Raw genomic sequence first — 16,623 nt, forward strand, 5'->3', positions numbered from 1 at the left:
AGCCACAAGCGCCTCTGGTAGTTTCAGGGTGGTTCAGTCATGAGCAGCCGGGGATACAATTTCCACGTTTTGGCACCATTCCCGGGATGCGGTATTATTGGTTTGCCTCAAACGTCACTCTTCCTATCCATAGCCAAATACACTTTCGGTGAGATGGTTATCATCTAAATACTGTGTCAAAACAGTAGCTATTGGATTTGACCCACTTCTGTTGACGATAGAGTATAAAATTATGGCAGTTAGTAGTCGCCATACGATCTGGCCGTCGTCCCCAAAGCATTCCAAAGCATTGGTGGCTAATAACGATGTGACAACCGACCACTTCGGTCTCGTTGCTGAACTTGAGCAGAGGTCAATTGCCATCTGCCTGTGTGCAAGGCTTTTGCGAGTACTGCCTTGCCCCCTCCGCAGGCAACTGTCTTGTTTTTGGGATCCCGCAAATCATGAAGCCACTGACGTTTGTTTAGCATCAACTTTTGTGGCATGGTAGGCAGCTAGAAGGCCACAGTCTGTGTACCTGCATCAGTTTGCGCCTTCTCCTTCGGGCGATCGCACTCCGAAAACCACTAAAAGTGAAGCACAGGCGATATCTATCGTTGGTAGTGACCGCCAGTTAACTAGCGGTGGAATGGCACATGCCTGACACGTTGTCGGCATTATGGAGAGCAGGGAGTCACTCGCTGTGTTTGGAGTGAAGGAGGACTTCGGAAGCCGGCACACTATGATTCTCGCAGTGCTTTCTTAGTTTAGACAAGCTTGCTGACTCCAGTAGGCCTTACAAAGGTCCGTGGCGATTGCATCTACACCGTGGCCGTAAAAAAGGGCTCCAAGTCGACCTGGGACCAATTAGTCGACTCATCATACAGTAGTTAGCAGATTCTTCTCTTTTCGTCATCTCGTCTGCATCGGTGCCATCATCTCATCTCTTGTTTCCGAGGCCGATGAGGTAATCCCCGCGGACAATTAACCAGAGTCAATGGTCCCCGGGGGCCGAAAGTGGTCGCCGATTGACAACCACCAGCAGCTCAAACGTAGTCGCCATGTCGCCTCTCAGTTCCCGGTAGTTTGGGACGTCGGAGCCGGAGTGGATTCCTCCCGCCACGCCGCGCATTCCGCCTCCAGATGCATGTTGGTAGACGGTTCTCTGGCCGGGTTTCCGTCGCCTCATGCAGTCTTGAGTTCGACGCTTGTATTAATTGTGCCTCAGATCTGCTAAGAAAAGAGTATATCGGGAGGCTGACTTCGCCGTGGCGGAAACATGAGCAAGGAAGGGCACAAAGGGCACCTAGTCTCGGGGCCATTGGTATAGTCCAAGGGATGCCAACGCTTGAGAAGGTGGATTGCCCTTCACCAGCAACTAGCCATCAAGAAGGGGGAACTGAGCACCGACGCAGTGGGTACGGCTTCTGCACCGGGTGGTTGATTGTGAATCTTTTGTAATGGTTATCAGGCGGCCCGTAGAAACAGAACACCCACCAAAACCGCCACCTTGGATGGCTTCCAAATGCCTCCCCGCTCTGTGGAGGACTAGAAGAATGCAGCCTGAGATGAGTGATTTAGAACACGGCGAGACCACAGTACTTGATGTAGTCGTTCATCTGTTTGCATGTGGTTCTTACCCACACCTTCCACTGGGCTAATTCAGCTCAGTGGTTGACCATGACTCTATTGGTTTCGAACAGTGCCTTATTCGCTTTTTCTGACGGGAATCAAAAGAAGCCCGCGACACAGCAATACCTCGATATCGAAACAGATGTGCCAATCAAAAGAATTCTTGTTGTTATCCAGCTTGAATTGTATGGAGTAGTGGATTTACAAGCTCTTGCGCGTTGCAGATTGCTCAACCCACAACGCCACTGCGTCTCGAAATTAAACGATTTGGGGGTGGCTGCTTCCTTGTTGGACAAGATTTGCACCTTTCTCCCAACGCCGATCAATGCTAGGCGACTGTTCGACGGAGCCATATGTAAGCCACCATGCATTCACATATATTTGCACGGAGCTGTCTCCGTTGTATGTCAGAACCCTGCCTAACGGAGATTTATGGCTTACAACCGTGACCAACAGCCCTGGAAGCGGAAACCAAGGGCAAAGGATGTCCCCACAGGGCTCCTCAGGACCCGACCAGTGCGACTGATGAGAGAAGGAGACTTTGTAACATAGAAAACTCCAGAAAGCATCATATTTCGAGTGTTGCAGTTGTACTGTGTACATGTGAAGCAGGCATCGACCTAGTTGTTGTGGACTACGCCATGGCTTGCATCGTGGCATGTTCCGAAGAGGGAATGTCAAACTTCTTGGAGGAATTAGTGCCGCAGTCTTTGTTGCCGATTGTTGGGGGAATGTAAATGGAAAGGGCTGCGGGGTGACCGGTCCATTGTGAGAGAATTTGCCCTGGGGTGGTTGGCTTCAGCTCAGGGCTCCATGGAGAAACTACAAATTGGTGGTGAGTCAGCGGCACAGAAAAAGAAAAATCGAACGTTTGTGTCCAGGAAGTCCCTATTCTGCTGGTCCTGTCAACGCAGAGACAAAGTGTGTTAAGAATGAAGGATGAAAGCATGACCCATGAAACTATGCCAGGAAAGATGTGGTTATTTTCATCCATCTTTCTACGAGCTGAGACGCTTGAATCCATTGCGAGTTTTGTGCGTGGTTTGATGTGGCCAAATGTAGTAGACCATAGAGAGAGGCATCTTGGAACTTAAAAGTAGTCCACACGCTGCTCGCAAATCTGCATTGGTGTTAAAAGATAATGATATGGGCATCCTTCGTCATCCGCCCAGCCCGATCATCCGTGCAAATAGACACCGGCACACCTAAAACTCCAAGTGTGCATCACGCCTTTGTCGTTGGGTCTTGCTTCCATGGCCTTGGTACCAAAAACTGACTTGAGGTTGGCTAGCCTCTGTAGACTAGAAAGGCTGGTTCACACAAACGTTGTTGGCAGAACTGGTTTGCGCACGCGACTGCTTGAGGAGGCGCCATGGCACACGCCAAGCCAAGCCAAGTTTAGAATGGTTGCCGCTAAGTCAGGAAGTGTGTCTTCACTTAAGGCTGTAAGCTTGACAACAGCTTGAAGGCCGTTGTTCAAGCGTTGAATACAGTATGGAGCCAGCAAAGTAATTTGTGACATCTCCAAGGTGGTTTGGTGGCTGTCTCGCTGACGTCTGGTTTGCATTGGCTTGAACTGGCAAGTTAATTCCGAAACTGCACCCGACCATTCACAAGTGTCCAGTACGTCACTGAGAGCTCCAACATGGCTGACTTTGGTTCCCACGTTGGAAAAGGTTGATCCACAAAACCCCGACGCCTGACCTTGGAACTGACCGAAGGACGGAAGCTGTGGAGATTGTTCTCGTCAGGACGCTCTCCTGTCTCGTATCCAACTGTGTCTGAGGGGTGTGCAAGTTTGCCAGCACACTCTGCGGATTTCGTACGTTGCTTTGAAATGAAAACCGGACCGTGTTGCCTTGAAGGTTATTATCGTGGGGTTGCTGCTGGGCATGCGGAAGAGGAACAGCTCCGAGCTTCCCGAGAATGAGGTGGACACAGCCCGGTACCATATCCCCATGGACAGCAAGCATGTACTGGTTAGGTATTCCATATTTCAGCCGAATTGGGACATGAACGCCGTGGTCGTGGAAACTTGAAGCCGTCGTGAAGACAACCACAATGTTGGCACGAGAAACAGGGCTGTTCCTTTGGGTAAGTCTTGACCTTGCCCATCGTTGTCAATGCTTTAATTAGAAAGCTTCTTCGCATACAGCTGGACAACAATCTCCGGGAGTTGTTCTAAAGCACAAGACTGAATCAAGTGTAGCAAGATCTTCTGTCCAGAAGTGTGCCAACAGCATGAAAACTGTTTTGGGAAGCCGAATGTCGTGTGCACTGCCTACCAATAGTGCGGAAATGCTGGACCTAGACCGGCCAATTTTGGGGGCCATCGATGGCCACGGACAAGGGACCATTGGCCAGGGCTGCACGGATCTCGCAAAGCTCATCGACCTTGCTCTGAATGGAACCCAAAAGTAATCTCAATCGTTGCTCTGCCCCTACAAAGCCTGGTCTTCACATCTGACCCTCGGACGACTTGGTACATCAGATCGACGCAACCAGATTGCTCCAAGGCCCTGCGGTGGCTGGCAAGGCCCGACCGTGCCATGCGAGACTTTCTGCAGATGAGAGGCCGCCGCCGAGCTTCTCCACGCTTGCCCGACCAATGTTGGAATTCCATCTCTGTGGTTTGTTGTGGCAAGCTAACGAGTTGCAGAAGATTTCTCGCAGCATGCTGGCTGAGTGCATTGAACTTTATATTTCGTGTCTTTGACTTCAGAAGGCCACCAAACCCAACAAACTAGATTTACAATAGAGAGCGGTTTGTAAGATAATTGGTGTTTTGTTGTATATTCGGCTTGAGCGCTGCATTGACTCTGTGAAGAGTCGGTCTGGCTGTAAGTCTCCTCATTTTGAAAATTCCGCAAGCGTCATCCGGGAAGAACAAGAGAATATCTCAGATTGTGACTACAGCAGGCTGGAAATAGGATGAACTTTCTGTTGAGGGGTCGTCCAATCCTCCAACTGCTGTATCACAAAACCGCCGGGAGTCGTACGACAAAAATACTACCCCAAGAAAGATGCAAATGTGACAGGGGATCTGAGAATAACATACCTCTCTGAGGTAGATATGGTATATACGTGTTCTCAACATGATGACTGAATCGCTTTAACAACGGAGTACTGCGTATGCTTCTCGCGTACTGGCAGCTTGCCACAAGATCACAACACAACAAAGCTGCTTGGCGGATGCAGTTTTGGAGGGCCGGCTCCAACCAAGTGTGGTCAATTATTGCTTCTCGTCGTGGCACCAGAGAATGACTGTCTCAGGTGTATGCAGGTAGCTGAATCACTAAGGTTGCGAGGTCTGCAAAGCCTCAGTGGAGGCTGTTTGTGCAATTCCATTTTGGAGACCAGTCTTGTTTCCACTCACAAGACGGACATTATGCATTTGGCTGTGTTGGCAGTGGAGCTGCTCTGCAGGCCACACAAAGGGATAGTGTGTACAGCATGAGCAGTGCAATCGAGCGAACTGCTGAACGTGCCTCACTGAACTAATAACTAGGTGATTTAAAGCCTGAATTCAGGAGATGCCCATGACCAATGACGAAAAGCATCCTCAGGCGGGGAAAATACCCATAAAAGGCGCCCGTCAGCGTGTATGGCAATGCAGGGTTACCAAACGGCAAGAAAGGTCAGCGACTCACCGGTGCTGTCATTGGGAGGACATGGATTTGACCACAGTAGGCGCTTCCTGCTAATACGACAGTGATGGTCTTGCATTATCGGCTACGCAGCCGATACCCTCTCAACTTCCACTGGAACAGCTGAATAAACAACCCTCACAACCAAGGTGTCTTGTTGCCCCATCTCGCACGGATGAGACGGTGAGCTTTGAAAGTCGCTGAAGATACTTCTGGCTGATCCAACGCTGATGAAACATGCAAAAGAGGCATATTGACGCAAGCTATTGCCAGCTGCCAGGTCCTATTGAGATTCGACCTGTGGTCACTAGGAGGATAAATTGACCAAGACAGTCGAGAAGGTTTCGCAGCCGTAAGGCAATGGGAGATGTATGACACAGCGCAATGTGCATCATGTCTCAATATTAGCCGCATTCACAATGCAATAGCCTTAAAAAGCCGTTTGGCTGAATCACTACCATAAGGTGCCGAACTCTCTCCCACTGTTGGTGCGCCCAACGCCCGGGCAAACGGTCAAAGTGTCTGGTCTGTTGTCCCACCTTTTGGTGCTGGCTCTTTTGTGTGGCACAAGACGGGGTGATGGTGTTTGGAGCCTTTCCACAGGAAGCAGTTTTACCACACCCTCATCAAGGCACTGCCGTTTTCTTCTGGTTGGGTCATGCCATGCCGGCTGACTCAGGTGGATCTCGATTGGAGGCTGCTACCTAGTCAGGATGGTTAGATTCCAGTTACATTGAACAACAAAATTGGTTCTCACACAGACTGACAAAATCCTGCAGGAGGTGTTGGCCCTACCGGGCGGTGGCCCAGAATGCCGAAAGTGTGTTCTAGGCGCACACCAATAATAAGACAACTCGGGGTCCCTGTGCCAGAAATAGGCTACTTGGCAAAGAAGACTTGCCATCAGCGTGCATACGTAGAATGAGGGTTCTGGTTACAGCACTGGGAATGGTCTGTACGAGATTGACCAGTTCCAAGTGCTAGTGTCATGGGGATTGATCGAAAACTCCGCGCATTCTCAATATTGCTCAACCGCCAAGCGCAATTGCATCTGGCTGATTCGAAGCTCCTAGGTCTCTTTGGACTTGATGTTGCTGGTTAGGGCTTTGTCACATTGGTGAGCTGACTGAAGTATTACTGTAACTATAGGATTCCAAATCCAGATGGGTATCGAGGAGGACTAACAAGCTCCTGGAGATGTGAGCTTATTCATCAATTCAACGTTGGTTTCAAAGGATGTACTCCGTTCTGTACTGTAGATGTTGTCTAGTCGTGATTGGCAGAGAAACTGTTCGCTAGGTGGCCATTGCTAAGGAGCTAACCAAGTTGCAAAAGGGTCTGGTCAACTTGAAGTATGCTGGAGCCTGGAGCGGGACTACTCCACCCCGGAACCGCTGAAGTCCAGCCCTGTGATTTGACTTGATCGATGGGTAAGGTTGGCACGATCTATTTGATGACATTGCCCAGCGTTTGTGCCAATCATGAGCTTGACCCTTCTGATGAAGAGCTTCGTACCTGGATTTCAGTTGCCATTGTTTGCCTTGTGCTCGCTGAACATTCGAATTTGGTGGGACCAGCCAATAGAAAGGGCTTGCGGCTGGCTGGTGTAGTGAAGGTTCTCCGTCTTTGTTCCCCATGCCGGGTACGGTTGCGTAGAGCTGTTGACGGACATGGGCGGTGTCATGGACATGTTTGGAGAACAAGGAGAGGAATAAATACATGGGACGTCTGTACAAACAGAAGTCGACTAGACCGGGCCCTTTGGCCATATCTCGAGTGCCAGGGACTTTGGTTCGATTCTGAACGTCGACCGGCCACAAAAACATAAAACAGAAGTAGAAGCAAACATTCTTCCATGCAAACCATCTTGGACTGGTTCGAGTAAGCAGCTACGCGTCAGAGTTCGGAGGCAGGAAGGCACGCCTTGTCTGGTTGCACAAAATTTGTGCACTTGCCCGGCTGATTCAATAGCCTGCATAAGCCAGACACAAGTTTGCACGGAGTACGAGGCATGATGCCCCACCTTCTTACAATTGCACATTGACCCGAGTCCTAATCAGGCAGTGGGGTGCGAGTGGTGGGTGAAGGCAGGTTGAACGGATGGTAGGGCTGAAGTCGATTGCGGGTCTGGCATTGGCTTTTTGACAGGAGCAGGGCGAAGGTACGAATGAGAGGCAGTGAGTTGAAGCCTTCTGGTGAAGTCGCAATGGCGGCTTGAGACTGGCGGTTGAGGAAATCTCTTTGCTGACTCTGCTACCAATCAGAGCCTGATATCGCCGTCAGCCATCATCTTTCAGCTGCGACGCTGGCCCTGCAATCCAAAAGAAGCTTGACGAGAAGCCATTCAGGCGGCGGCTGCAGAGATTTGTGAAGCCGGGATGATGTCTGGTCCTTTTTTCCTCTTTCACGCTGGTACATGTTAATATGCACGGTCTGTCCACGAAGTCTTTTATGAGAGCCAGAACTCGAGATGTGGCACGGCCATGAGAGGCGTCAATAACGCGCGACATTTGACCCCTTTCGGATCGCCGTTTCCAGCCTCCAGTAAGATATCGTAATATTTCGCCCAAGCAGCCGCTCCCGTAAGCACTCACTTAGACTCCGCTTAGTAGAGGCGGAATATTGCGATGCTCAGCTGGTCGCGGTGGAGTGAAGCCAGCCAGGTCTAGTGGGAAGAGGCTGTCCAACCCTCAGACTATGTTTCGGCTCCGACAGAGCGACCCAATTTCCACCTCAGCCTTGGACTCAATTGTCTCAGAATCTCCAAGCCAGCAATCCGGGTTGCTGTTTCCTTTGAGCACAACAGAATCAAAATTACCTCATTGCGACATTCTGGGACATAGAGATCAGATCTTTATGGCAATATCCACAGCCAGTAGTTGCCAAACTGGACAACCACCATCTGGGCCAGCCTGCAGTAGAGTTGGTGGATGGCAGCTATCATGCCGCCGAAAAACCACTCCATTTGTGGAAGAGAAGTTGTGTGCTTCGGTCTGTCCTGTCACAGGCATCCCGCAAGCGCGTCTGGCGAAAACATGAACGGAATCGCCAATTTGACGAAAAGTTGCGTCTGCCGGCAGGCAACCTCACACATCCATTCTTGACGATATGCCTGAGACTCAATGGGGTGGGCATGTCAGAAGGCTGATTCAACCCTGTAGGTGACTTTCACTTGCCATGTAATAGTCTGTCAGTCCAAGGTCACCATGACTCAATTGGTTGCACCTCCGCCACCGCGCTTGTGTCAATGTTTCCGTTTTCTTGCTCAGCTTCGCGGAGAAATATCTCCTGCAAACTACTTTAGGGGCTTGTTTGCCGTCTCCCGCCTGGAGCGAGTACCGGGCATGACTTTTTTTTCTTTGCCGATACTCACGCATGACCCGACGAACCCGATCGGGTCAGCCAAGGGGCATCAAAACAGTCGTATACCTCGTAACCTTGGTTGGAAACCGTTAAGGCTGAATCGGAAATCATTCAGCCCGAGTGGAAATTATCCAACGATGCAAGGTTGAGGCACATGTCAAGCATCGTCTTGCCCACCCACCAGACCAGCGGGACATTCCAACTGCGGCGGACTGCCTCAGGCACCCGGAGCAACCACGAACTCTCAACCCAACGAATTGGCGGGGCTGTCAGTCAGTGAAAGTGGTTCGGCATCTCGTCAAGATCTCAGTGGCAACATATACCCTTCGCATTGCAGGGCAGGGCACCGTGTCTAGGCTATCGCTTTTTGAGTAGTAGCTTGAAGAGCCTGCTTCGCTGCCAGTGCCAAGGGAAAAACAAGTGTTGGAAAATTGCAGCTTCGGGTCGTTAGCCCTGAAGAGAAGCTTGACCTGCTGATCAGCATCAATCTGCAGTCCATCTTAAGAGTTTGGTGTGCAGCCGGTGATGAACTACTCACTCTTCATCCCCACAAGCTGAAGCCAAAAACTGCCTTGCAAGGCTGGGGTTCTATCTCGTACTCCGTACTTAATTTGCAATTCACCAACTTCCATATCAATGTAGAAATATTTCGGGCAAAGGATGTATTGATCCAGGAACATCGTATCGCGTATCAGTTATCACACAAGGCGGGATGGGGGAAGTGGCTTGCCTTTGAGCCTCGCCTGCTTGTTGGGCCAAGTTGGTGCTGGATCAAGGCGTCCATGACAGTCTCGCCTCGGTTTTCCATCGGACGGCCAAACCTTTGGAGCGCATATCGCCGTTGCCAGACCGGTTGTATGTTTATTGGCTTGTGCTAGTTGTTCGATCGTGGGGTTTCCAGAAACTCAGAGCCTTGGTGAACTAATGCAACAATGACACCTGACCACAAACCATTGACGTTGGTCGTTGACTATTTCGGAACTTCACGATTACTGCATTGCAGGCAAAACCTCAATCTTTGTCAGCCCCAGGCTCCTAGTAGGTAAGCTTTTGCTCAACTCACGGACAAATTGACTGGCCCAAGTCCACCACCACCACCACTCCAAGAGAGTCAAGCCCCATTGCGAACCAAGTGATGCTAAAGCCGCAAACCCACAACAGGCAAGCCAAATGACCAACGGGTCAGCCAAGGGATGCCCTGTCCATTGAAAAACATGGCTTGTCTTTTGCTGTGGGTTGAGTAAGGCGCGGGAGACCAGGGCTTAGAGGAGAGACGACGCTTGTTGTTCAAGGGCTGATGTGGATTTGCGCATGCATCCAATTCCTTACTGACATGGAAGTCTTCCGCCTGAGCGACTGCTGCGAAAGTCCCCGGAACGGAGGAAGCTCCATCTAAATGTGGCCGAAAAAACTTGCGCTTTGCGGTGCTGTGCAGTGCTGTGCCGTGCTTTTTGTCCAGGCGTTGCGTTCAATGTTGTGTTGCCCAGACCCGTTTTCCATGTTCCCACGCTTCTTGGCGGTTGAAATTGGGGCTCGGCGCCGACAAGGAGAGAGAGCCCACTTGAAGCTTCCAACCGTTCGGAGCATTTGAAGGCCAATTGCAAATGGGCCAGGAGGCGACCAAAGCATTGGATGCCAAATAGTAGGAGGTCTGGTGCTGACCATGCGTTTCAATACTGGTTAGTTAGGTCAAGTCCTTCATCAAGCCCTGTGTCAACATTGAATCCATTAGAACTGTTGGCCAGCTGCAGCTCCATCCTCGGGACTCCACAAACCGAGACACCAGGCTCGACTGACCACATGCAGTTGACAACAGAGTCAAGGTCGACTTAGCCACTTCAGACTTTGCGGTCTGGTCAACCATCCGAAAATGCCCCAGCCCAGATTCCCTCCCCTCCCACATGCACACCCCTGGACCTTGGATGCTCTCGGGAACAGTACCATGCCGCCAATTCCAGATATGTTCCAGGGTCTTCAGAGTTTACCGAGGACCTTCCCGCTGCTCGCTTCCTTGCCATTGCATTCGCGAGTTCCGGGGGTTCAGCTGGCCAGCCAGATTTCTCAAAACATCCCAGGATCCCAGTTTAGCCAACCCCCCTGGTCCTCTGGTTGGCTTTTGACCTCATGATTTGGCCCCTGGCGGCGGCATGGTCGTCAATCATGGCTTTGGCTTTGCGCGGAAGTCGAGTCGACCTCATTCCTGACCCTCCAGCTCCAGGAAGACGGTGCTGGTGACCAGGAGTCTGGTCTAGTTGCTATCACTGGGGAATTGACGGGTCATGACCGGCCATTTTGGATCAGCCTGGATTTTCTGACTCGGGTCAATGGAAGGAACAGAGCGGGCCAAACAAAGCTTGTCTGGTGGTTGATTCCCACACAGATTGCTGAATGACAGGAATAGCAGGACCGTGAATAAGAGGCAGACTCTCAACTGGCATTTGGACCAACTTTCTTGTGGGACAAGGGCTCCTAGTCGTATCATTCGCATGCAGGAAGGCCAAACTCCTGCCGGCATTGGTCCAGTCGCTGTTACACATAGATTGGGCCATATAGAACAAGTTCAAGTGCAATACTCCGTCTGGTAGGTTTCCCGCGATCCATTGAGGTTCTCGCTCCTCCCAAGATGCCCAGTATGTATCATGCAGATATATCTTGGCTGTGTGGCCATCTTCAGCCCTGAACGCCCTCTTCCCTCGGTCGTCACTTGTGCATGGCCCCGTTAGTGCCTTTTTGAGCAGCCAGTGGCCGCCATCAGTAACGCCATTTGTTACCCTCCTTCGTGTCATCCCTACCGTGCATCGCGAGATTTCGTTTGGGACAATGGCTTGACGACATTGCTGCTATCCCAAATTCACCGCAAATCTCGCAATGGGCGAAGACTACTGATCGTGTCATCTGGTGTTTGACAATAATCTGTGAGACGCGAAATGGTGCATTTTTGCACACCTTGATTCAGTGACACCAAGCATCATCATCAGCCCAGAAAGGTTGCTAAGTGCGCCTTCAATCGTTCTGGAGTACCATGGCAAAAATCTCCCCAAGATACCATTCGACTGGGGAAATCAAGCACCCTAGGCCTGGCTCGAAAAGACATTCAACTAAAGATGAATGTGTGGCAACAGTGCACAACTACTGCCTCCGCCGTCTAATCAACCCACATCGAACTGTTACATGTGCATTATTCATCTGTCGTTAACAACCCATCCACACTCTGTACTCGTCTTCTTTTCGATGCTTTGAAACGTAGACAGACAGTTCTGCATCTGCCAGCCATTTGCTACGCCGCGTGCAAGTCGCCTCTCGGCAGCTCAGATTCTTCTCGCCCTCGCCTGCACTGTCATGGAGTAGTATATGTATGTGTCGACAGCGTAGTCCATAACTGGCTTGATAGCCATAGCCCATGGTGGAAACCCGGTTGCCACATACGCGGCCATAGGGTCTCAGATTCGAGCAGTGATAGGTACCATTTGGCCGGAGCGTGTAGGATAGTCGGAAGGAAGGTCGAGTACCACTGGTGATCTGTCGTCGACAATCGATGCATACACGGCCCAGAATAACAAGTGCATGATACAAATCAACTGTCAGATCTAGGCCCAGATGAATCAGCAGAGAGACAAATCGGGAGAGGGTTGTCCAGCAATAAGAGAAGCAGAGTGCCCAAAGCAATCAGTGGCATGAAACGCTGCCAGTGGTCACTCCTTCATGGCAGCCAGATCTTGCTTGCACCTTGCCGTTTGCTTTCCCTAGCAGACCTCTGAAGCCCATGAATGAACAACGGACAACAATAGTATTCCGGGCGTTGGCAAGGAACGTCTGGTCTGTCTGTTGGGCTGGTTCAGTGTCGTCTTGTTCACCACACAAGAAAAGCTTGCACAAAGTACCAGAGACAGAGCTCCCTACCAACTGCACGGAGTACGGATAAGAGGGCACTGGGTCAACTGGTACTGTACATCGGTACCTTGGTATCTTGTACAGTACCAGACAGGCCTGGCTGCTCTTGCCTTGTTCTGCCCTGCCCTGCCCTGCCCCTTCCGCCCTGCACTGGCAATTTACACACCAGTTGACCACCTGTGTTGACCAGCCAAGTCGACCAGGTCCCCTCTCTTGTACTATTCACACACCCCATCCTGCAGGGTCTTGGGAACACGCCCCCAGACGCCTGGTCGTCGTCACCATCCATCGGACCCAGCGCAAAGCCTCCTCCGCTTTGCTCACCACGTACTCCGTCTTCTGGGACCAGACATGGATGGACATGGACTGGGAGGCAACAAAAGAGCGCCAGAGCCCGCGACTGCAGAGAGCCAGGGAAACCTTATTGTCCCTTCTTGTAAACTTATACCCGCCGCACCTTCACCAACCTACCTTTTACCTTCCTTGGGCTCACGTCCTACGTCCTCTCGAACCAACTCGCCCGGATTTTGGTTCGAACAGTTCAAAAACTTGTTTGCTTTCTCCATTCTTCTGTGCATACTATACCTTTCTTTGCTTTGGATTTTTGTTTTCTCTTTTATTCCATTAGTTTGTCCACTCCCAACACACTCCCCATGATCTCGCCGATGCTCAGTTGGTTCGCTCTCGTACGACAGCCCCGGTCCTCCGTCTGAGCCAAACAGACAACGCATCACTATCGCCACCCAGAATCCTCATATTTCACTCGAGTCATAAACTTGGCCTTCAACTTCCACAAACACACGACTCACGTAACGGCCCCTGGTGGGCATTTCCACTCATCAATGATAGTGCTTGCCTCGTCACTTGTTCCAGCAAAGCCTATTCGTCCACTGTCCAAGGCCTTCAGCCAGCCTCTTGGAAATCCGTCGACCGTACGATTAGGTACTACATAACCGAACACCGAGGCAAACTCTTTTTTTTTTAGTACTTGATTAAATTCAAAATGGCTTTCCCACCACAATACCGGGAGCCACCTCCCAGCTTGCCGAGTATCTTGTCCTCCGGCCCTGGGCGTTACAACCTCCACCACGACATGCAATTCACAAGTAGTCCTGCAATTTCTATACGTGGCATCGACTCGAAAGACGACGTCCCTCCTCCTTTGCCTCCGCCTCGCCATCTCCCATTCTCGGAGGGCGCACCACAAATGGAAGAATTGAAACAAGACCTGCGAGACTACGGCCGTTCTGGTTCCTCCATACAAAGCGGCTACGGCAGCATGCACTCCAACTCGTATATTGACGAGAGACCAAGTTATAAAAGAAGAGACACGGGAAGCAGCATCAATGGCGATGAGGGCTACGCAAGCTACAATGCGACTGAAAGGTTTGTAGCTGCCACGAGCCCTACGCATGACTTGGTCGAAAGAGACGGTTACAATGGCAACTTTGACACTGACTTCACCACCAGTTCCCGGGACTCTCGACCTGCAGAATTCTTGCACCGCAGCAAGTTTCACTTTCAGACCGCGGCTGACTGGCATGGTGACAGCATGAAGAAGATGTTGGACCCAATCCGCACGTTTGACCGGCCACCACGTTCTGTGGCATCATCGGCATTGAGCGAGCAAGTACGACGACAACCTGACCCTCGAGCCCCTACTCTGAGCATGCCTGTCCAACTCCCCATTCACACCAGATCGCCTCTTGATTCGCCTGGCAGAATGACGGACACTCCCATCTTCTCTGCTGGTTCTCCTCGATCTGCCCCGTTTCGACACTTCCCTGGAGAACACCGTATCCTCAAGGATGGACTAGAGTACGAACGCTCACCAAGAGGGCGGTCACGGCGGAACAATAGCGACGATGCGTCGTCCACCCATGGTGGCTATGATTTCACTGGCGCAGAGGACATGGAGATTGATGAAGCTTCGTCACCCAAGAGGCTGCACCCGGACGAAGCTTACGCAACCACTGGTCATAAGCGAAGAGCAGCTAGTCCTCCAGCGGGGGACCACTTGGTTCACGGCACTCCCAGTGATGTTCGCCGACGAGACCTTGGGTCACGCGGTTCTCCAACACCTCGACTCACTGTCATGCCACAGACCTCGTCTTTATCGTCCTTGTCATCTGCGGCTGTTTCCCGATCTAACTCGTACATTTCCACCATGTCCATGGCCCCGTCTAGTGCCACAACGACCACCTCATTTAGCCGTCGGTCCCCCGGTGCTGCCTCGCCAGGAGGCGTCTCACCTACGTCTTGCAACTCGCCTTACACAACTCCTGCTTCATTGAACCACAGTCCACGAAACTCAATATCCGGCCGGGGAAGTACGCATGGGCGCACTGTCTCTGCCACAAGCCCCAGAAAATTGGCGGATATTCAGAAACCTGCTGGCTCCAAGGTTCAGCGAGTTTTCATGTGTGAATGTTGTCCCAAGAAGCCGAAGAAATTCGAGACTCCCGAAGAGCTCAGGTAGGTCTTATGCGTCTCCTTGAAACTCCTCCTACGTAGACTTCATACCTTGAAATTATCATTTTTAGTCTGGTGATCCCATATACACAACTACTGACTTTGACTATGCAGTGCTCATGAAGCCGAGAAGCAGTATGAGTGTTCATTCTGCGGCAACCGTTTCAAAAACAAGAATGAAGCCGAGCGACACCAGAACTCACTTCACGTTCGTCGCCATTCATGGTCATGTTCAGCCCTCTCCTCATATGACCGGGCATTCCACGATTCGCCAAATCGGCCAGGAGAAGCAGATACGTGCGGATACTGCGGCGAGGAGTTTCCCCGATCAGGAAGAGGCCCTGGAAATGGATCTTTGACAGGAGGCATAACGCCAAAGATTGCTACCGAGCAAGACTGGGATGAACGAATTCGTCACCTTCAAGAATCCCACAAGTTCAGAGAATGCAACTCTTCCAAGAAATTTTATCGGGCAGATCATTTTCGGCAACACTTGAAGCACAGTCATGCTGGAACTAGCGGTAAATGGACAAACATGCTTGAAAATGCCTGCATGATGGATGAAGATCCTACGCCGCGATGAACGGTCAGCCGGGTCTTATGCTTTACGGAAGTCACATCGCCGCGGGCTGGTTTTTGTCATTGGCGCAGCAGTGAGACAGGAATGGAGCAACGCAATATGTATTGTGTTTGTATGCCTTGCACTATACATATCATACTACGACGTCACGATATTTGTTTGATTAGTTTTCATGGAGTTCCGGTGGGACAATGGATTGCAAGGGGCAATTGCGGTCAGGATGGAAAACAAACGTGCGACCAGACAAGATTTTTAGGACACTTCAGCTCTATCAGCGTCTGAAGGCTCAATATAGACCGGAAGTTTCTACCCAGCTACCTGGCGTTGTGTTAGCAGCAGCCTGTCCGAGCAATTTGGCGGTTTCCGACAAAGTCATGCGTGCGAGCATCGTATCATTTCGGCTCTTTCCGACGGGGCCAAATACTTTGTCGATCTTACTTAAGTAACGGGGCCTTCACAATCAATCCTTGATCAACTCTTCGGATATCCCCGTCTGTTGTTGTAGTCAGGAGAGCCTTGTGGCTTCACTAGGGTACAATGCCAACAAACAAAAAAACATGGGATTTGCACTTGGGTGGCAGCAAGACAGATTTTGCTTGTAGTTCCCCGGCATTTGCTCGTTGACAGCCAAGTTTTCTTCATCCGCAGCCGAACTGAGCGTATGTGGCTTGCGGTTTGGGTGGGCTGAAGCCGCTGATCCTTGTCTACGCATGGCACTGGGCCAACCGGTGCTGCTGACGCACGTTGAATGTGGAACAAGCCAGCGAGTAAGATGGTTCTCTGGCATGAACTGGTGGTGTCATTGGTTGGGATTTCGTTCTCCTATGTCACTTTATACCCAAGCGTGGGAAGTGGACCGAAAAGAGTCGCTTCAGCACAACTTGCGATGGCTTTTGGTTGAACTTGTATGGGCAACAGGAAGTGCGTGTGAGTCTCCATGCAAGTAGAGGGCGATTCACAGAGTGGCTTTTCTTTTTCTTGCAAAAGACGCTCCCCCGCTTCAAGACCATCGGGTTGGCTGATGACTACTTGGCAAAGACCTCGCTTGAAAAGCGACGC

At 51.0% G+C, this 16,623-nt stretch overlaps 2 protein-coding genes across 2 annotated transcripts; one reads left to right on the plus strand and one right to left on the minus strand.

Annotated features, from left to right (window-relative positions):
• Window positions 1-4,510: 4,510 nt before the first annotated feature.
• On the minus strand, window positions 4,511-4,708 carry VFPPC_15627 (hypothetical protein; the record flags this gene model as incomplete). The annotated part of the gene is made up of 1 exon (XM_018293380.1): window positions 4,511-4,708. One exon carries the CDS (start codon window positions 4,706-4,708, stop codon window positions 4,511-4,513), a length of 198 nt encoding a protein of 65 aa, XP_018147396.1.
• An 8,807-nt stretch (window positions 4,709-13,515) lies between these two features.
• Window positions 13,516-15,567, plus strand: VFPPC_03258 (C2H2 finger domain-containing protein; the record flags this gene model as incomplete). Its single annotated transcript, XM_018282779.1, has 2 exons — window positions 13,516-14,987; window positions 15,099-15,567. The coding sequence occupies 2 exons, from the start codon at window positions 13,516-13,518 to the stop codon at window positions 15,565-15,567; spliced, it is 1,941 nt and encodes a 646-aa protein (XP_018147398.1).
• Between the last annotated feature and the right edge of the window lie 1,056 nt (window positions 15,568-16,623).

Source organism: Pochonia chlamydosporia, chromosome 2 (assembly GCF_001653235.2).
Source record: "Pochonia chlamydosporia 170 chromosome 2, whole genome shotgun sequence".
In the NCBI taxonomy this organism is placed as follows: Eukaryota; Fungi; Ascomycota; class Sordariomycetes; order Hypocreales; family Clavicipitaceae; genus Pochonia; species Pochonia chlamydosporia.